The sequence below is a fragment of the Mya arenaria genome, chromosome 14, assembly GCF_026914265.1.
Source record: "Mya arenaria isolate MELC-2E11 chromosome 14, ASM2691426v1".
NCBI lineage: Eukaryota > Metazoa > Mollusca > Bivalvia > Myida > Myidae > Mya > Mya arenaria.
This window is the reverse complement of record NC_069135.1, coordinates 16,014,055-16,035,419: the sequence shown is the minus strand read 5'-3', so window position 1 is coordinate 16,035,419 and position 21,365 is coordinate 16,014,055. Positions and strand designations below refer to the sequence as shown.

The following is a 21,365-nucleotide window of genomic DNA, read 5'->3' as shown; positions in this document are numbered from 1 at the left end:
CAAATAAGCCACCCCCTCCATTATGAGTGTGTGACTGGATTGGGAGTATAGACCTAAGACACAAATAAGCCATCCCCTCCATTATAGGAGTGTATGACCGGAATGGAAGCATAGACTTAAGACACAAATAAGCCATACCCTCCATTATATGCGTGTATGACTGGAATGGGAGTATAGTCTTAAGATACAAATAAGCCACCCCTCCATTATATGAGTTTGTGACTGGAATGGGAATATAGACCTAAGGCACAAATAAGCCACCCCCTCCATTATGAGTGTGTGACTGGAATGGAAGTATAGACTTAAGACACAAATAAGCCATCCCCTCCATTATTTGAGTGTGTGACCGGAATGGGAGCATAGACTTAAGGCACAAATAAGCCATCCCCTCCATTATAGGAGTGTGTGACTGGAATGGGAGCATAGATTTAAGGCACCAAATAAGCCATCCCTTCCATTATATTTGTGTGTGACTGGAATGGGAGTATAGACTTAAGACACAAATAAGCCATCCCCTCCATTATATGAGTATGTGACCGGAATGAGAGTATAGACTTAAGACACAAATAAGCCATCCCCTCCATTATATGAGTGTGTGACCGGAATGGGAGCATAGACTTAAGGCACAAATAAGCCATCCCCTCCATTATGTGTGTGACTGAAATGGGAGCATAGACTTAAGACACAAATAAGCCATCCCCTCCATTATGTGAGCGAGTGACTGGATTGTGAGCATAGATTTAAAACACAAATAAGACGCCCTTTTTCATTATGTGAGTTTGTGACTGAATTGGGAGCATATACTCAAGACTCAAATGAGCTGCCCCTCTGCCATTCTTTGAGTTAATGGCACAGCAGTTAACACCTCCTTTTCTCAGAAGTTATTTGAATTTACTCAATATTATTGTATAACCCTTGTCCAAATTAAGAACACTTTCATATCATTAAGCATTGATCAACTAGAATATATATATATGATGTAAAACATCAACACACATCAAACATTTCTAAGCATGCGCTAACAAAGAGTCTTTATACAATACAACGCATTTTGTGATATAAGAAACCAACGCACACACCTTTTAATATACTTAAATATTAAGTAAAATTTGAAACGATGCATTGCCTTTTCAACTTTCATTTTAATACTTTATTAGGCCTAAAAAAATATGTCTGTTTCGGGTAACCCGATCCTACCTATAAAAATGCGCCGACCCTAACTATTTTTTTTCCGTTTCAGAGCAAAAAAAAATGTTAGCGAATAGAGAGTTACGAAGGGCGGATAAATGCAGATTTTAATCAGAATTATTGTTTATATGATAAAACAAAGTCAGGCAATGACAGTAATGTAGGAAAGACTGCCATGTGCAAGAAAACACTCTGAACTTACGACAGATTTTGAAAAAAAAAATAAATAAAAATTCCCTACCTACCCTACCTAGAAATTTTGGGAAGGTTACCCGAAACAAACACTTTTTTTGGCCTTAGTTAACTGTTTGTCGATGGTATATTATAGAATGACAGCCTATCGTCCTTGGAATGGAATGGATGCAGTATGTTTACGGGCTTTTTATACACATGTTTAAGTTTTTGTCTAAATTGTTCTATTGCATTGGCAGAATACTTAATTGAAATTAGTAGAATAAAAAATCTGATTTAATATGTAACTTCCTAGTTTGCAAAATCTAAAAGGAATGATTCATGTGATGGTCTATGACAAGGTGTTAAAACTTGGCAAGGATATTGATTAAGCTATTGTTCCATTATGTCAAAATTACCAAGGTCAATGATTAACGATTACAGTACTAGTTATAACAATTCGTACGGTTTTAATTTCATTTCAACTTTGTTTACAATTGAAAAGGGATCATTGAATTTATACATACTCGTATGTGATTGGTTCATACGACAAGGAAGTCTTCAAATCAACATGCTTTAATCACATGTTTTTGAGTTTGGAATGCTTTAGTTGGAATGGTGAAACATGATATAGTATAAAGCATTGCATTATATGGAATGTTTACCATCTTAAATACATATATGTTCTTGAATTGATGTTGTCTAGTAAAATATTAGTCAATGAAAGCCTTGTGCCATATAAACACCAACTCTAACCGTTATTAAACAGATTTCTTATCTTAACCACATTGATTTCTCGCCTTTTCCGTCTAATATTGTAACGCAGGAGATTGGAATTTTTAACGAAAAGGAGACCATTGTAGCGGCGTTTTCATGGTGAGGTTTGGTGAACTAGAGTGGAGTTAAGTGATACATTTTATTTTGTTTAAAGTTTTGTCTTCCAATCAAGCAACACAAATGGAAACATCATTTGTTCTTGTGCTGTGGCGCGGATGCTAAAATAAAATGCATTATTTATTGTTCTTGTCGTTCTTTTCAATTGTTACGAGCCGTTACAACACTTACAACACTTTCAAAATTCAGAACCATTACAATCAATCGATCTAAAAACAACAACTTTAGAGCCCAATTTGGAACACCACCAAAATGCGTTACTCACCGTGGTGTGAGCCCAACACACCAAAATGCGTCACTCACCGTGGTGTGAGCCCAACACACCAAAATGCGTCACTCACCGTGGTGTGAGCCCAACACACCAAAATGCGTCACTTACCGTGGTGTGAGCCCAACACACCAAAATGCGTCACTCACCGTGGTGTGAGCCCAACACACCAAAATGCGTCACTCACCGTGGTGTGAGCCCAACACACCAAAATGCGTCACTCAGCATGGTGTGAGCCCAACACACCAAAATGCGTCACTCACCATGGTCTCTGCCCAAATCACCAAAATACGTTACGAACCATGGTGTCAGCAGCCCAACACACCAAAATACGTTACTCACCATGGTGTCAGCCCAACACTCTAAAAACGTTACTCACCATGGTGTGAGCCCAACACACCAAAATGCGTCTCTCACCATGGTCTCTGCCCAACACACCAAAATGCGTCTCTCACCATGGTCTCTGCCCAACTCACCAAAATGCGTTACGAACCACGGTGTCAGCCCAACACACCAACATGCGTTACTCACCATGGTGTGAGCCTAACACACCAAAATGCGTTACTCACCATGTTGTCAGCCCAACACACCAAAATACGTTACTCACCATGTTGTCAGCCTAACACACCAAAATGTGTTACTCACCATGGTGTGAGCCCAACACACCAAAAATACGTTACTCACCATGGTGTGAGCCCAACCCACCAAAAAACGTTACTCACCGTGGTGTCAGCCCAACACACCAAAATACGTTACTCACCATGGTGTCAGCCCAACACTCTAAAAACTTTACTCACCATGGTGTCAGCTCAACACTCTAAAAACGTTACTCACCATGGTGTCAGCTCAACACACCAAAATACGTTACCCACCATGGTGTCAGCCCAACACTCTAAAAACGTTACTCACCATGGTGTAAGCTCAACACTCTAAATACGTTACTCATCATGGTGTCAACTCAACACTCTAAAACGTTACTCACCATGGTGTCAGCTCAACACTCAAAAATCGTTAATCACCATGGTGTCAGCCTAACACACCAAAATACGTTACTCACCATGGTGTCAGCCCAACGCTCTAAAAACGTTACTCACCATGGTGTCAGCCCAACACTCTAAAAACGTTACTCACCATGGTGTCAGCCCAACACTCTAAAAACGTTACTCACCATGGTGTCAGCTCAACACTCTAAAAACGTTACTCACCATGGTGTCAGCTCAACACTCAAAAAACGTTAGTCACCATGGTGTCAGCTCAACACTCAAAAAACGTTAATCACCATGGTGTCAGCTCAACACTCTAAAAACGTTACTCACCATGGTGTCAGCTCAACACTCTAAAAACGTTACTCACCATGGTGTCAGTCCAACACTCTAAAAACGTTACTCACCATGGTGTCAGCCCAACACACCAAAATACGTTACTCACCATGGTGTCAGCCCAACACTCTAAAAACGTTACTCACCATGGTGTCAGCCCAACACACCAAAATGAGTTACTCACCATGGTGTCAGCCCAACACACCAAAATACGTTACTCACCATGGTGTCAGCCCAACACACCAAAATACGTTACTCACCATGGTGTCAGCCAAACACACCAAAAATACGTTACTCACCATGGTGTCAGCCCAACACACCAAAAACGCTACTCACCATGGTGTCAGCCTAACTCACCGAAATACGTCACTCACCATGGTGTCAGCCTAACTTACCAAAATACGTTACTCACCGTGGTGTCAGCCCAACACACCAAAATGCGTCACTCACCATGGTGTCAGCCCAACACACCAAAATACGTTACTCACCATGGTGTCAGCCTAACTCACCAAAATACGTTACTCTCCGTGGTGTCAGCCTAACACACCAAAATGCGTCACTCACCATGGTGTCAGCCCAACACACCAAAATACGTTACTCACCATGGTGTCAGCTCAACATTCTAAAAACGTTACTCACCATGGTGTCAGCCCAACACACCAAAAAATCGTTTCTCACCATGGTGTCAGCCCAACACTCTTAATACGTTACTCACCATGGTGTCAGCCCAGCACACCAAAATGAGTTATTCACCATGGTGTCAGCCTAACACACCAAAATGCGTTACTCACCATGGTGTCAGCCCAACACACCAAAATACGTTACTCACCATGGTGTGAGCCCAACACACCAAAATGCGTTACTCACCATGGTGTCAGCCCAACACACCAAAATACGTTACCCACCATGGTGTCAGCGTAACTCACCAAAATACGTTACTAACCGTGGTGTCAGCCCAACACACCAAAATGCGTCACTCACCATGGTGTTAGCCCAACACTCTAAAAACGTTACTCACCATGGTGTCAGCCCAACACACCAAATTGCGTTACTCACCATGGTGTCAGCCCAACACTCTAAAAACGTTACTCACCATGGTGTCAGCCCAACACACCAAAAAATCGTTACTCACCATGGTGTCAGCCCAACACTCTTAATACGTTATTCACCATGGTGTCAGCCCAACACACCAAAATGAGTTACTCACCATGGTGTCAGCCTAACACACCAAAATGCGTTACTCACCATGGTGTCAGCCCAACAGTCTTAAAACGTTACTCACCATGGTGTCAGCCTTACACACCAACATGTGTTATGCACTATGCTGTCAGCCCTACACACCATCATGCGTTATGCACCATGGTGTCAGCCTTACACACCAACATGTGTTATGCACTATGCTGTCAGCCCTACACACCAAAATGCTTTATGCACCATGTTGTCAGCCCTACACACCAGAATGTGTTATGCACCATGTTGTCAGCCCTACACACCAGAATGCGTTATGCACCAAGTTAGCAGGCCATTATTTCTCCACCGAAGAAGAAGAAGAAGAAGAAGAAGAAGAAGAAGAAGAAGAAGAAGAAGAAGAAGAAGAAGAAGAAGAAGAAGAAGAAGAAGAAGAAGAAGAAGAAGAAGAAGAAGAAGAAGAAGGAGAAGAAGAAGAAGAAGAAGAAGAATCCATTATAAATGGGAGTTTTTCTACAATCAATTGTTCATCATTTTGCATCGACCTATATTGTGCCCCTTTTAAACAAACTCTTACATGCTCCATCGATATGAAATATGCTTTTACGTAATTTATAAAGTATAGCTATTTAAGGCTATAAAATATATTGTTATTTTCACAAGTTATAAATGGGTTGTTATTAATGTGTAAACACCTTTCACGGGCGGATCAAGAAATTGACGTTAGAGGGGGCGTAACTTAGGGGCGCAACCTTTTGACATGCGCCCCTCCCTCAGAACCGAAAGTATATGGCATAAAGTGTTTGCAAGGGGATTTTTGGATTACTCCCTCAAGAAAAAAAAATCATTTTGTAGTCGGAAATGGTGCATTATGAGCGTATTTTTTTTTTACTTTTTTCCATATTGATATAAAAAGTAAACTTGGACGATTTTGGATGGGGCGCGCGCCGGGTGTTTCTGATATATATATTTATTACTTTATGTAGATAAAAATCTAGTATATATTATATGTAACATAAAACGTCGAACATTTATTTTGACTGACATGGACCCTAGTTATTTTTGTTGATATACTCGTATAATAATTCAAATGATGATTATGCATTATATCGTGTGCCACCATCACAGTATCCCCTATATCGGAACGGTAACAAGCAGGCGGACCTTGACCGTTCAATAACTAGCGTGGGATAAATTACAACGATATTCACGCTACCCTTGCCAACATGTTACAAAATGTTTGATTGTTGATGTAGATCTAGCAAAATGATACAATTTAATTTTACATTCAAAATAGAAGACGTGAAGATATGTATCAGTGATTGGAAAAGAAGGTAGTTAACTCCAATTGGAAAGACCACTGTTGTAAAATCATTGTTACTTCCCATTTTCACACAACTTTTATGTCATTGCCAAACCCAAGTACACACGTATTCAATAAAATCATAAACATGTTCTATGATTTCATTTGGGATGGACCCCATAAGATAAAAAAAACTCTGTTTTAGTAAACGAATACAGTAATGGAGGTTTAAAATGATAGATGTTGTAGCATATTGTAATAGCTTAAAACTCTCTTGGCTTAGAAAATTTGTGAATAGTGAAGGAAAATGTTATGTGTTAATGAACTCATTGTTTGGTGTCTGTAAAGTATTTAATACAGGAAAATTGTTTGCTGAAAGTATAATAAAGAAATTAAAAAAATAATTTTTGGATTGATGTAATAAACATATTTAATAGCTACATTGATAAATTATCAACTGATACTGTTGAGAATATACTAGATACACCTTTGTTTTACAACCATCATTTGAAGATTGGTAATGAAGGTATTTTTGTCAAAAGTCTTTATAATAGAGGAATACGTTTTATTAAAGATATTGTTGATGAAACAGACACATTTGTAACAAAAAGATACAAAGAAAATCTTACAGGGACAAATATAAATTTCATAATGTTCAAAGGTTTAAAAAGAGTTTTTAAGAACTCCATAAAAACATGTAAAGTTACGTTTAGTACTAATGATAGAACTCAAAACCCATCAATGTCATGATGTGTTAAGGATATTTTGCTTGAAACCAAAGGAAGTAAAAAAAAATATAATGAATTGATAAAAATTAAGGCTATAATCAACCTGTCAGGCTAAACGGAACATTGTTTTCCAGAATGTATATTGGAAAAAGATCTATGGATTGGTATTAAGTATTACAAGTTATACATATATTCGATCGTTTCAAACAAGAATTATACATAGGATTTTAGCTACAAACTCACTTTTGTTGAAAATTAATATTGTTAGTGATAGATGATGTACATTCTGTTAGTTGGAAGAGGAAACTTTGATTCATATATTCTGGAATAGTGAGATTGTTCAAACCTTAATCAACTGTGTTAAAGATTTTTTATCTGCCCTAAATGAATTTTAACCATTAAATTGCCAGGCATTTTTTGTAAAAATTCAATTTAATATATTATACTTAGTTATGAAATCTCTGTAAAAGAAGAAAAATACGACCATCCTTTATTGGGTTAAAGAGTAGTTTAAAACTTGCTGAAGATTTTTTTAAAAACTGTTAAAATTGATAGACTTTGTACAAGAACATACTGTTTTATATATTTTATTTTATTTACCTTTTCACTTCTTTTCTTTGTTTATTAATATTATATATTTTTACATATAATTATATGTGTGTTCACCTTGTTAGTTATGTCATACATGTTTTAACATCTGGATATATCATATTGATATAATTGGAAATTTAATACACTTGTATGTAGAAAATTCCCTATATTTATGAAAAATTATGTGAGGTATGTTCCCGGTTTGGTGTGCCCCGAACCACGCATACCATAAATGTACAGGGAAATTAAAAGGTCAACACACGCACGCACGCACGCACGCACGCACGCACACACACACACACACACACACACACAAAACATGTTACAAAACCCCACCCACTTCCCTATATAAAAATAAATTATACACTCGCATTTTCAATTGTCGTTATGAAGACGTGCATTACAGACGAGATATCATTTTAAGGTCATACGAGTCGCCGCTTTAAATAATATCTTGACCGATTAAAGTTAATATCATTTCAAACAGAAACTAGAACATTGTTAATCGTAAACAACTGTGGGTATGTATATAAATATAGATGCATGCTGTGTTTCATTTGGCGGATGTATTCACTCTCACATACAGCTCTAATGATCAGCATATGTTATTTATTGTAATTAGGACGAGCACAAGCATTAAACTAAACACTGCGTGACTCTAGGGATTTACATCGTTAACTGGAAGTCATGTCGGAGCTGGTGGACATCTTGAAGAAGGCGGCTTGTGACGCAATAGACGCGGCGGCCGCTGACCTAGCAGACTTGAGTGCCGACATCTGGAAACATCCGGAACTCAATTTTGAGGAAAAACATGCGCACAGAGTGTTGACAAATTATTTGGAAAACAATGAATTTCAGGTACCTGATATGAACCATTTTTAACTTGACACTCTTAATTAAAGTTAACACATACACATGTACAACAAATATCTATTGTGAGTGATACACCTTTAACTATTTACTAAATAATGCATTTATGGAAAATATTAATTACTGATAGCAAGATTGTATCCGTGTATTTAACAGCAGAAAGCGCAAAAACATTCAATGAAATTAAACCCGGTATCCTTCATAAGAAACATTGTTGTTGACATTTATTCATCCTTTTTGGAATATTAAAACAATTATTATTTATAATGGAAAATCGTATTTGGGAGTAAAAGTGCATCTTTAAAGGAACTTTTAATATGCAGTCAACTCTGTGTTTGAAAATGTAAAAAGATTAATGGCGAATTAACGAAATTGGGATTGGCATGCTGTTAACATTTTTTTTCAATCATTTTAACCCAATAATAATAATTGTCTAACATTATTGTAGACGGAGCGTTCGTACAAGCTGGAGACGGCGTTCAAAGCGACGTACGGATCACGCGCGGACGGCCCTAACGTGACCTTCATCAGCGAGTATGACGCGCTACCGGAAATAGGCCACGCGTGCGGACACAATCTTATAGCAGAAGTTGGAGTGGGAGCGGGGTTGGGACTCATGGCCGCCATGAAGGCCGCTGGAAAACCTCTTGGACAGGCATGTCAACGACTGTTACAGCATTAAAAATCCTACATTAGATATATGAATGATATTTTACTTAGTTTGTCTTGTTATCCTGGCACGGGAAACAGCATGATCCTGTAAATACAAGTATATTAAAAACGATACACTACCATTTAGTTTGCATGTGTTTTTTCAGTTTCCTAATTTCATAAATTCGGTGGGTTTTTAAAAAAAAATATTGATGCACTTCATCAGGTGACTGTTCTGGGGACCCCGGCGGAGGAAGGGGGTGGGGGCAAGGTGAAGATGATTGACGCAGGAGCGTTTTCTGAGGTAGACGTGGCTATGATGTCACATCCGTTTCCCGTCAACGGCATTAAACCGAATGCCTTAGCTGTTGAAATGTGCGTGTTTCAGTATTAAAGTTGTAAATTAAATACAGATACATGTAGTGAAGTACAACGTTAACCTATTTAAGTAGACGTGTATAAATATAATTTTTTAAAGGCCAAATCATTTATAATATTGTCAATAGATGTACGAACATGAGAACACCTCGCAGATCAGTGGAAAAAAAATGTCAGTTTCTTTACCCGTGTTTTGCCAAAATTATTTTAGTCAAGTCATATCAAGTGTTACTATACGCCCATTTCAGAATCGAGGCGGTGTACATGGGTAGGGCGTCTCACGCGGCCGGCTACCCCTGGGAAGGCATCAACGCTCTGGACGCTGCTGTCACGTGCTACCAGGGAATTTCCTGTCTCCGACAACAGTGCAAACCGGACTGGAGAATACACTGTAAGCACGGTACCACAACGGAACGGAAACGAATCATTTAATAACATGAATCGTTATAAAGATTATTTTACTCCAAGTATTTTATGATTTCGCTATGACCATGCAAAGACAAGATGTAAGTTGATTTAAAGAAATACAAATTTGAAATACCCCAACATCATTTATATGCATGTACACACTGTTTATTATCTATGGACGGGATAACGTACGTACAATTTGTGTACACTGTATATTATCTATGGACTGGATAACGTACGTACAATAGGTGTACACTGTATATTATCTATGAACTGGATAGCGTACGTACAATAGGTGTACACTTTATATTATCTATGGACTGGATTACGTACGTACAACAGATGTACACTGTATATTATCTATGGACTGGATAACGTACTGTATATTATCTATGGACGGAATAACTGACGTACAATAGGTGTACACTGTATATTATCTATGGAAGGGGTAACGTACGTACAATAGGTGTACACTATATTATCTATGGACGGAATAATTGACGTACCTCTGGTGTAAACTGTATATTATCTATGGACTGGATAACGTACGTACAATATGTGTACACTGTATATTATCTATGGACGGGATAACGTACGTACAATAGGTGTAGACTGTATATTATCTATGGACGGAATAACTGACGTACATCTGGTGTGTACACTGTATATTATCTATCGACGGAATAACTGACGTACAATAGGTGTACACTGTATATTATCTATGGACGGAATAACGTACGTACAATTGGTGTACACTGTATATTATCTATGGACGGGATAACGTATGTACAATTGGTGTACACTGTATATTATATATGGACGAGATGACTGACGCACAATAGGTGTACACTGTATATTATCTATGGACGGAATAACGTACGTACAATAGGTGTACACTGTATATTATCTATGGACGGGATAACGTACGTACAATAGTTGTACACTGTATATTATCTATGGACGGGATAACGTACACTCAATTGGTGTACACTGTATATTATCTATGGACGGGATAACTGACGCAAAATAAATTTACACTGTATATTATCTATTTACGGGATAACTGACGCACAATTGGTGTATACTGTATATTACCTATGGACGGGATAACGTACGTACAATAGGTGTACACTGTATATTATCTATGGAAGGGGTAACGTACGTACAATAGGTGTACACTATATTATCTATGGACGGAATAATTGACGTACCTCTGGTGTAAACTGTATATTATCTATGGACTGGATAACGTACGTACAATATGTGTACACTGTATATTATCTATGGACGGGATAACGTACGTAAAATAGGTGTAGACTGTATATTATCTATGGACGGAATAACTGACGTACATCTGGTGTGTACACTGTATATTATCTATCGACGGAATAACTGACGTACAATAGGTGTACACTGTATATTATCTATGGACGGAATAACGTACGTACAATTGGTGTACACTGTATATTATCTATGGACGGGATAACGTATGTACAATTGGTGTACACTGTATATTATATATGGACGAGATGACTGACGCACAATAGGTGTACACTGTATATTATCTATGGACGGAATAACGTACGTACAATAGGTGTACACTGTATATTATCTATGGACGGGATAACGTACGTACAATAGTTGTACACTGTATATCATCTATGGACGGGATAACGTACACTCAATTGGTGTACACTGTATATTATCTATGGACGGGATAACTGACGCAAAATAAATTTACACTGTATATTATCTATTTACGGGATAACTGACGCACAATTGGTGTATACTGTATATTACCTATGGACGGGATAACGTACGTACAATAGGTGTACACTGTATATTATTTATAGACGGGATAACTGACGTACACTAGGTGTACACTGTATATTATCTATGGACGGCATAACGTTCGCACAATTGGTGTACAATGTATATTATCTATGGACGGGTTAACTGACGCACAATAGGTGTACACTATATAAATATCATATGCCATATGATATTTATTTTATTATACCGAACAAGATTAAGTACTTAAAAAAGTTTTGAAATGTTTTTATTTCATTTAATAAAACAAGTTTAACAAGATAAACAATATAGCATAATAAAATAATTATTTATTATAATATCTGGAACAAAATTCCACCGTTAATTTTATGTCATCTGATGTGTTTGTGTACACATTGAATAGTGACGTCACTACTGTATGTGTATAAGGGAGGCAATCACGTCATGATTTAGCTAAAATATTGAAGCAGTTATTTGCTCTTATATGACATTCAAAATGTCACTGCGGTCACATGACCTGACAGTGAATTTTCGCTTGGTCACGTGTCAAAAATGTACCAAATGTTTTTGACAGTCAAAATATCTCTTTTTTTCGGGTAATGGGATTTTACCATTGTAGACAAAAGTGAGGTATAATAATGTATATTATCTATGTACGGGTTAACTGACATACACTTGGTGTACTATGTATAATTTCTATTGACGGCATAACGTAGGTACAATTGGTGTACACTGTATAATTTCTATGGACGAGACAACGAAAGCACAATCAATTGATTTAAGCCTTTAGCGCAATCTCAAGATACATGGACCATAAACATAACCCTTTTGCCCATCTATGAACCGTCAAAAATGGTTTCCATTGCAATATAACGTTGCAACCCTTCTGGCTAGTAAAACGTTGGTGAGATTATATCGATTACATATTTTTATGCGTTCTATTGCTTTATACTTGAATTACCAGTTTGTTTCATAATGAGCCCGGAACCTCCTCGCAACTGATGGAATGACTTAAAATGGGATTATTTCTATTTTCCGACCTATGCCGTCTTTGTGAATGCCAGCAGCTAAATGAGTTTGGGCATTTTGGGTTGGCAGGACGGGCCTCTGCCTCTTATATTACTTATAGCCTAATTGGACAAGTTTACTTCCCCCTGCAGGTGTGATACTAGAGGGAGGTGTGAAGGTGAACGTCATTCCGGAGCGGACCAAGCTGCACATCGCTATTCGGACACCCACTGACCCGGAGATGAACACACTCAGAGGGAAGATTATGAATATTGTCCAGTCTGGCGCTCTTGTTACTGGTTGTACGGTATGTTAAACCATCTGATTAATATGGCCTATTTATATCAATACAGATCCACAAAATTCCTCATTCCAATATAGTAAATGGACTAACCTAATTTCTATTTTCAATGATTTGGTGACTGTTTTGCAGTAAGAATTTTTCAAAGGTTTAATAATTGCAGAAACATGAAGACTTTTGAAAATATACGCTCAAATGTAACCTGTGTTGTGGTATATCTCAACGAGGCCTTTTCTTGATTTGTATTAATTGTCCATCCAATGAGACGTATGCTATAGTACTATTATTTTCTAGCAAGATCTGGCTGATTACGTACTAATTTAAAGCGTGACATTTGCATCATATAAACATATCGCTTAGTTCCTGGACCATAATTTTGGGCGTAGTTAGTCATTTCAACACTAATGTGTAGCACGTGTAATCTATCCCATTATGACATTGACAATTATTGGTACAATTAAAATGCATTATATGAGTTAACTAGATAATAGACTGATTAAAGCTATGGGGTCAATGGTCTTTATAATTTGCATATTACCAACCAAGTAAACATTCGTATTATGAACGTACTTCCGTCTATAACGGAATGATATACTATGAGCGCACATCCGGCGCCTACAGCGGACCGTTGTACATTAGTATTAAAGGGTCGGCTATCATTTATACATTAACATGTCGTCCTTATAAATCTCAGGTCGAGACATCGACAATAACAAAATACTCCTCCATGCTCCACAACAACACACTTGCGGACCTGTACGCCGGAAACCTAGCGATCGTGCAGACGGAGAGCGCGCCCTGGGACAGTGGGACGCCTCCTGGCTCAACCGACATGGGGGACGTCTCTCATGTGGTGCCATCCATCCATCCCATGTTTTACATTGGCGGCACGGCCGTCAACCACACAAGGAATTTCACAGCAGACTGTGGTATGATTATTAATGTTTATGCAAACTGTGACGGATGTTTTAAATTGGCAGTTTTGCCTTATCCTTTTGGTGTCCGACTCATACATATGTGAACATGTTTAGATGCGTGATGACCTCATTAATTTTGGTATCATTTGAAAGGGTTTTATGAGCAGAAAATAGTTCAATTTACGTCTGCTTTCAGTTGAAAAAAATAATAAATATTACCTTACAATAAATTCATGTGTAATGCACTTACTGTATTTTTAACATATAAGTAATCAGACAGAAAATACCTTTTATTGAAACAATAATTATATACGGTCACCCGGCATTCCATTTAATATTAAGATTATTGGAGCTTGCACTAATTATATTTACATTCGCCTAGTTTTTTGTGTAGATCTATCAAACTTGACGTTCATATTGTATAACACGCACGGCCTTGTGAGGTCATTGTTTATTCCAATATTGCGCTACGATTGGATAAGCGCGTTGTCATTTTACCAATGATAAACGACGATAAAAAATCAGCATTCTTTTATACAAACGTATGTTGTCGGTTACACTTCTTGAAAAAAATATACTCAATTGCAAAAGATACTGCTAATTTTTAATCGCAATGAATATATTTTGTTAATGTAAATAAAAGTATTGATCGCATTGTTTCTTGCGTTTATGCTGTATGAACGCATTTAGGCAAGCGAGCAAAATGACCAAGAAGCGCTAGCGCGCTTCATGGAATTTGCTTCCGTACCCTACTGCGTTCAGCACAAACGCAAGAAAAAATGCGATTAATCCTTAAATAACATGAGTGGGTCGGATTCTACAAATCAACATTATCACAGCAAGTTTTTGACTGCTGTGCTTCGATAAGTTTCCGATGCATGATATACATTTATAATATTATATTATTTTGCAAAAAAATGTCAGAATTTTACATTGAATGAAAATCATTATCATGAGGCTATTTCCTTTTATTCTCACCATGTCATATAATGTGTTAATAGTAAAGCTTGAGCTCTTCACTTTTCTATTGTCCAGAATAAATATGGATAAGTTGTTAATGAAAACTAGCTGACGTATGTAGTGCCAATTGAAATAATCTCAAAGTACATTAATGTTGGAAAACGTGTTGATTCATGCTTTGAAGATGATTTTACCAATGATAATTCCTTGCTTGTTTGACCAATCACTTACAGCAGTACGCTCAGTAATATAACAATCAATTGTATCCCTTTCTGAGAAATGAAATGTGGTGTTATCGTCGGTAATGGTTGGCGACATTCCGTACGTGCTTCCGTCCGTCACTTGCTCCAAAAGCATATCTCACAAAGTATTTTAGGAAAGCAATTTTTGTCATTGCTTATACTTGCTGACAATGGTCCGTATGTTATAAGCAACTTAAAATTAAGTTAAAATTAAAATAAGAAAGTAAGTGTTTTGATTGGCCGGTATATTTAGCTGACCAATAGGCTAAATGGAAACAATAAGGAATGTCTAAGGAAAAGGATAAATCAATATTGAATACTGGCCAAGGGCGATAGGAATATATAAAATAAAGCGGAGAATATATATATAAAAATAAAGTGTTGCGGATGTCACCACTGTGCCACATTACTTGCTCCTGTTTAAAGCCGAGAGACTTAAAAAAATAATTAAAGAACAGAAAAGAACAGAATTTTTATTTAACTTAAGCATAAATAGCTCATCGTTATTAACACAAAAACAAATATAAATATTGCATGCATGAAAAAACAAATTCAATAATTTGGCAATATATAATTTACAAACATGTTATGCAAAATAGTGAAATATATTGAAAAACTGAAGCTAATTTTAACGGAAGTGTATGTGAGGATGTGTTTGGGGTGATTTTATATATTCAAGTCTCTTGTTTTAAAAGCTTTGAAATAGAACATACCTAATCTTATTAACAGAGAATCTGAAAATCTGAGTCTAGCTAAAAATATATACAAACCAGGTTTGACTGTATCTACATATTTGAAAAAATCCAGAAAAACAATGTAAGCTGAGTTCCACCCCCTCTTAAGTAAAACCTTGGATCCGCCTTTGAGTTAAGACTGTGTCAATTATCATTAAGTTCCCGGCATTGCTCCGTATTAGATGCGTGGAGAATACAATAAGTTTTTACGTTGTATAACTTGTGAAAAGACTTGATAATACGAATCTGTCGCTCAATATATAATGGAAATCTGCCCAGCTCTCCAAAAAGTGATATTGATTTATAGAGCGTTTGACGTTTACAACCCACTTGCAAATTGTTTTATGTACCCTTTCTATCACAACCGCCATACTTCTGAATTATAGTTTAACATAGACAAACAAATGCATCAAATAGATAGGCTTATAATTTCAATATTCATGCACGTCAGTGTGCTAGCCGACTGCATGAAAAATATACAGCTGGAAAATACAACACCGAGGTTATAAAATAAATGCCAAGATTTCTTAAAGATGCACTCTAACTCCCAAAAAAGATTTACCACATTTAATGCGATTGTTTTAATATACCAATAATAATAATAATCAAATATAAAAAACAATGGTACTCATGAAGGATACCGAGTATAATTTGAAAGAAATGTGCAGAAAACACGGTTATTCAAGCTTATGAGACGATAGTAGATCACAGTATTTTTTTAGCACTTACCAATCATTTAATACTTTTGCGTTTTCAGCTATTAAATACACGGCTACAATCTTGTTATCAGTAATTAATATTTTCCATAACTGCATTATTTAGTAAGTAGTTAAAGGTGTATCACTAAAAAATTGTGTTTGTTATACGTCTGTGTGTGTGTTGATTTTGAATAAGAGTGTCACTTTAACCACGGTCGGCGTTCTTATTCCAGGCAATCCGAAGGCTCAGACATTCGCAATCTACCAAGCAAAGACACTAGCTATGACAGGCGTGGATGTTTTACTCAACAAAGGACTAATGGAGAAAATACAAGACGAATTTCAGAACAGCATGAAGAAGGAAAAAGATGGCGAAAATTGAAAACATATGTACACACTTTGTCACACAAATGGATGTTTTATTTTATACATCAGTTGTATGCATGAATGAACAATTATATCGATATATGTATTGAGTTTTTATTATTTATCAAAATTTCAACAATAAACATTTACAAATCAGTAAGGCTGTGTAAAAAATACTGAATGCGTATATTTATCCAACCAGAGATCCTATATACGTCTTATATATGCTATCTAAATTCTTGATATTATGGACAGTGGTAAAGTTGTCTTCGTAGCCTATTCTACCTGTCCCCGATACCACGAAAATACATATAAGTAATTTCTCATCTATCTCACTTATGATTTTCATCTCATTTAACCTTTAATATAACGGTCAAATCTTGTATTGTTTTACACAGCTTTTTAAAAGTGCATTCCCTCATAGAACATAACAAAATATTAATTAAAACCTTTGTTAATGTTTCATAAAAAAAAAACTCGTTCTATGAGAAGATACGCTATTAAAAAGAGAAAATCATACACCCTTTTTGATCATGCCATGTTGTGGTAAAATGAGTTGAGATTGAGATTTAGATTTGACGGTCTTTGCGATATTTGGGGCCTATTCTTTACCATATAGTTTTTTTGGAAGCCCAAATATTATAGAACAGTTCAACTGGACCAAAAATATAAAATACACATTGCACTTATTTACTCTCGACTTGAAATACCCACAGTAACGGGTACCTGTGAGTCGCATACCTCGGACTGAATTCTCTGCCCGTGCGTGGCAAACGTGGTCAAATTCCGGGTCGGTGCGACTGCCGTATCCATGCAGCAGACGACATGCTCTATGTTGTGGCGGAAGCTCTTCGACATGAGTACGTACACAATGGGATTGAGAACTGCTTCCGTTTTTGCGAACCAGGCTGCGAAACGCGGCATCATTGGGTTGATCTCTTCCGGTTGTCCAAACGTGATGTTGAAGGAGACAATCGCATATGGCGTCCAGCATATGACATACACAACTGAGTAAACATTAAAAGCAATGTATGAATTATAATGTATGATTTGATAGACAATTGAGTCGTGCACATTCCATTATTAAATTAGAATTTATAGTTGTTAATCGCTGTAAATGCACATAAAGCAAACCTTGTCTCTATATTTCCTCACGTCGTCGGCAACCAAGATATTTTTTTCAGTTACACTAAGTACATACAAGTTGGGAAATTGACTGACAAAATCTCGTTTATATGAATATGCATGAGGCAGGGGGAGAAAACTCTTCTTCCTATGAAATCGTATGTTACGATTAAATACTCTTCAATAATCCAGCACTGTTAAGTGTCTAGGCAGGCAAGTGGTCTAAGCGACTTGTTAAATCTGAACAGGCGGACCGATTTCATTATGAGCTTTCGTCAGAATTTATCTAATTTTACGGGAAGCCATCATTATGATGTTAAAGTCAAACTTCCGGAAAGGGTGCCTTGGGAAACCAATGAACCTGCCTCATCAATTATTCATGATTTTAAAATTTCCCAGCATAATCACCCACGGTACATAACGAAGCATAGCGCAGTACAATCTGGACACCTCGGAAATTTTCTTTCGAAAACAGCCTCGGATTTTTGCCAGTACATTTGTAAAAGTAGTTCGTAAAATTAGTAATTTAACGATATTTATAAATTGTAGTGATTTAATTCGTAATTTGTATTACCAAGTTCTAATGGAGCCCAGGGAAGTGTATTTTTGCATAGACAATTAAGAATCATAAGACAAAAGTCCTTAGGTTCAACTACTAAATTAAAATTACTACGCGATCTACTTGCAGCGTAGTTAAATGTTAAGAATCCTGACATTGTAAACTGTCCATATACATCCGAGGTTGTTTTTGATGGATAAAAAGCCGAGGTGTTCCGATTGAGTTCAGAATAATCTGGTTTAAAATTCACCCTTAAAAGATAGATGCAAAAATGTATTATAAAAGTGCACCTACCGACGAGAGCTACAGATAACTTTATCAGCTGCAGCTGCTTCTTTTTGCGGTAAACGGAAGTAGAATCGGCCATAGGCCCGACCCCTTTATTTGTTTTCCACACCTACAACAACAAACTTCAATAAAAAAATGTTTAATGGGAACGGTTTTTCCAATCCTTCGAAAAAATAATCAAGTGAGCCCATATATATATATATATATATCGAAAACGAATTAAACGAATTAAACGACACATAATAATACTTTGGCAATATACTTTTTTTCAACCGTTTAAAAAATGTTATTTGTTGACAATGAAACAGCCCCACACTTTATTTACATCTTACCGTGCGAAAGATGAGAGAATAGCAGACGACAATGATGGCCAGTGGCAACGCGAAGCAGACGACAGTGATCAAAACGAGGTAGCCCTGACTTGCGGCGCTGGTATCCTCCCAGGCGAGCCCACAACTCGTGCCATGGGCTTCTAGACCGTAAGACCCGAACCCAATCAGGGGACAAAGGGCAATTATGAAGCTTACGATTTGACACCCTAACAGAGTTACTAATAGATGTTTCCTGGTCGTCGTCACATTGTAACTCATACTGTTTATGGCAAGGTATCTGTGCAGCGCGATCATGCAATGAAGTAGCAATGATGAAAGTCCGAAAAAGTACACGATGAATGCTTCCATTTGGCAGGCTATCATGGACAAGTGTATAAAGAAATGTCCCGAAAACTCGCCGATAATTGGCATCACATATCCAAACACTGTCATCAATAAACTGTTCACCAGAATAGCGAGAATCAAAACAGTTCCATTAGTTATAAGTTTTCGCTTCCGAAGAAAAACGATTACAGAAATCCCATTCAGGAAGACACTTAAACAATATACTAAAACCAACCATGATCCAAAACAAATATGAAGCCATTGTGGAGAATCCACGACTTGCGAAGAATTGTCTGTTAAATTGATCGCCATCATCTAACTTTGAATTGTTGATGGCTTCATAAACTTTATGCCCAACACATATCCTCCTTAAATGGTCAATAAGGCTTTCTGTAATGATAACAGCGGTATTGACTGTCGACAGCAAGTTTGTTCAGGGATGTGAACAGTGTTAATTTATACCTGGTATCGTTTGTTCCAGAATTTCTACGATCCATGTTCGTTCCTAGAACAAGTTGTTTGTTACCTTGGCTTGGCCTGTTAAATAACGCATAATAAAGATATAGGTATATATATATATATCATGGGCACCCGCACCAAAGACTTACAATGTCGTGGACACAACATCTTATCTCGGTCCCTCGACTAAGTGCATCTCGACTAAGGTTGTGCCGGCCACGACTAACTATCTCGTTCATCTCGACTAGGGTTGTGCCGGCAACGACTAACTATCTCGTTCATCTCAACTAGGGTTGTGCCGGCCACGACTAACTATCTCGTTCTCTTGACTATGATCGTCGCGACCACGACTAACTATCGCGTTCTCTCGAACTAGATTATCGCGGCCACAACTTACTTTCTCGTACTCTCGACTTTGTATGTCTTGGTCGCGACTTGCTTTCCCATTCTTTGACTCTCATCCCTCGACTAAGTATGCCATGGCCGAGACTTGCTTTCCCATCCCCCGACTAAGTATGTCTTGGCCGCAACTTGCTTTCCCATCCTTCGACTTAGTATGTCTTGGCCGCGACTACCTATCCCATCCCCCGTCTAAGTATGTGTCTTGGCCGCGACTTTCTTTCCCATCCTTCGACTTAGTATGTCTTGGCCGCGACTTGCTATCCTATCCCCCGACTAAGTATGTCTTGGCCGCGACTTGTTATCCCATCCCTCGACTAAGTATGTCTTGGCCGCGACTTGCCTTCCCATCCCCCGACTAAGTATGTGTCTTGGCCGCGACTTGCTTTCCCATCCTTCGACTTAGTATGTCTTGGCCGCGACTTGCTATCCTATCCCCCGACTAAGTATGTCTTGGCCGCGACTTCCTATCCCATCCCTCGACTAAGTATGTCTTGGCCGCGACTTGCTTTCAAATCCTTCGACTAAGTATGTCTTGGCCGAGATTTCCTATCCTATCCCCCGACTGAATATGGCTTGGTCGCGACATGCTATCCGATCCCTCGACTAAGTATGTCTTGGCCGCGACTTGCTATCCGATCCCTCGACTAAGTATGTTTTGGCCGCGACATGCTATCCGATCCCTCGAATAAGTATGTCTTGGCCGCGACTTGCTTTCCAATCCCTCGACTAAGTATGTCTTGGCCGCCACATGATATCCGATCCCTCGACTAAGTATCTCTTGGCCGCGACTTGTTATACCATCCTTCGACTAAGTATGTCTGGCCGCGACATGCTATCCGATCCCTCGACTTAGTATGTCTTGGCCGCGACTTGCTATCCGATCCTTCGACTTAGTATGTCTT

The 21,365-nt window shown here is 37.8% G+C and overlaps 2 protein-coding genes across 2 annotated transcripts; one reads left to right on the top strand and one right to left on the bottom strand.

Annotated features, from left to right (window-relative positions):
• The first annotated feature begins 8,185 nt into the window (after positions 1-8,185).
• Positions 8,186-17,080, top strand: LOC128217990 (xaa-Arg dipeptidase-like). Its single transcript, XM_052925478.1, has 7 exons — positions 8,186-8,508; positions 8,969-9,175; positions 9,398-9,546; positions 9,798-9,940; positions 12,909-13,063; positions 13,752-13,986; positions 16,842-17,080. Exons 1-7 carry the CDS (start codon positions 8,338-8,340, stop codon positions 16,988-16,990), a joined length of 1,209 nt encoding a protein of 402 aa, XP_052781438.1. The 5' UTR covers positions 8,186-8,337; the 3' UTR covers positions 16,991-17,080.
• Positions 17,081-17,664: 584 nt separating this feature from the next.
• Positions 17,665-19,536, bottom strand: LOC128215871 (rhodopsin-like). Its single transcript, XM_052922481.1, has 3 exons — positions 19,279-19,536; positions 18,953-19,055; positions 17,665-17,981 (listed from the first exon to the last, which is right to left on the bottom strand). The coding sequence occupies exons 1-3, from the start codon at positions 19,534-19,536 to the stop codon at positions 17,665-17,667; spliced, it is 678 nt and encodes a 225-aa protein (XP_052778441.1).
• Between the last annotated feature and the right edge of the window lie 1,829 nt (positions 19,537-21,365).

What these genes read in the sequence shown, in the direction of transcription:
- LOC128217990 (XM_052925478.1), top strand. Translation starts at nt 8,338, where the DNA reads ATGTCGGAGCTGGTGGACATCTTGAAGAAGGCGGCTTGTGACGCAATA. An exon ending in ACCGGACTGGAGAATACACT is followed by an intron (nt 9,941 to 12,908) that starts GTAAGCACGGTA and finishes TTCCCCCTGCAG; the next exon opens with GTGTGATACTAGAGGGAGGT. An exon ending in GAATTTCACAGCAGACTGTG is followed by an intron (nt 13,987 to 16,841) that starts GTATGATTATTA and finishes TTCTTATTCCAG; the next exon opens with GCAATCCGAAGGCTCAGACA.
- LOC128215871 (XM_052922481.1), bottom strand. Translation starts at nt 19,536, where the DNA reads ATGAGTTACAATGTGACGACGACCAGGAAACATCTATTAGTAACTCTG. An exon ending in ATTCTCTCATCTTTCGCACG is followed by an intron (nt 19,056 to 19,278) that starts GTAAGATGTAAA and finishes TTGTTGTTGTAG; the next exon opens with GTGTGGAAAACAAATAAAGG. An exon ending in GTTATCTGTAGCTCTCGTCG is followed by an intron (nt 17,982 to 18,952) that starts GTAGGTGCACTT and finishes ATGTTTACTCAG; the next exon opens with TTGTGTATGTCATATGCTGG.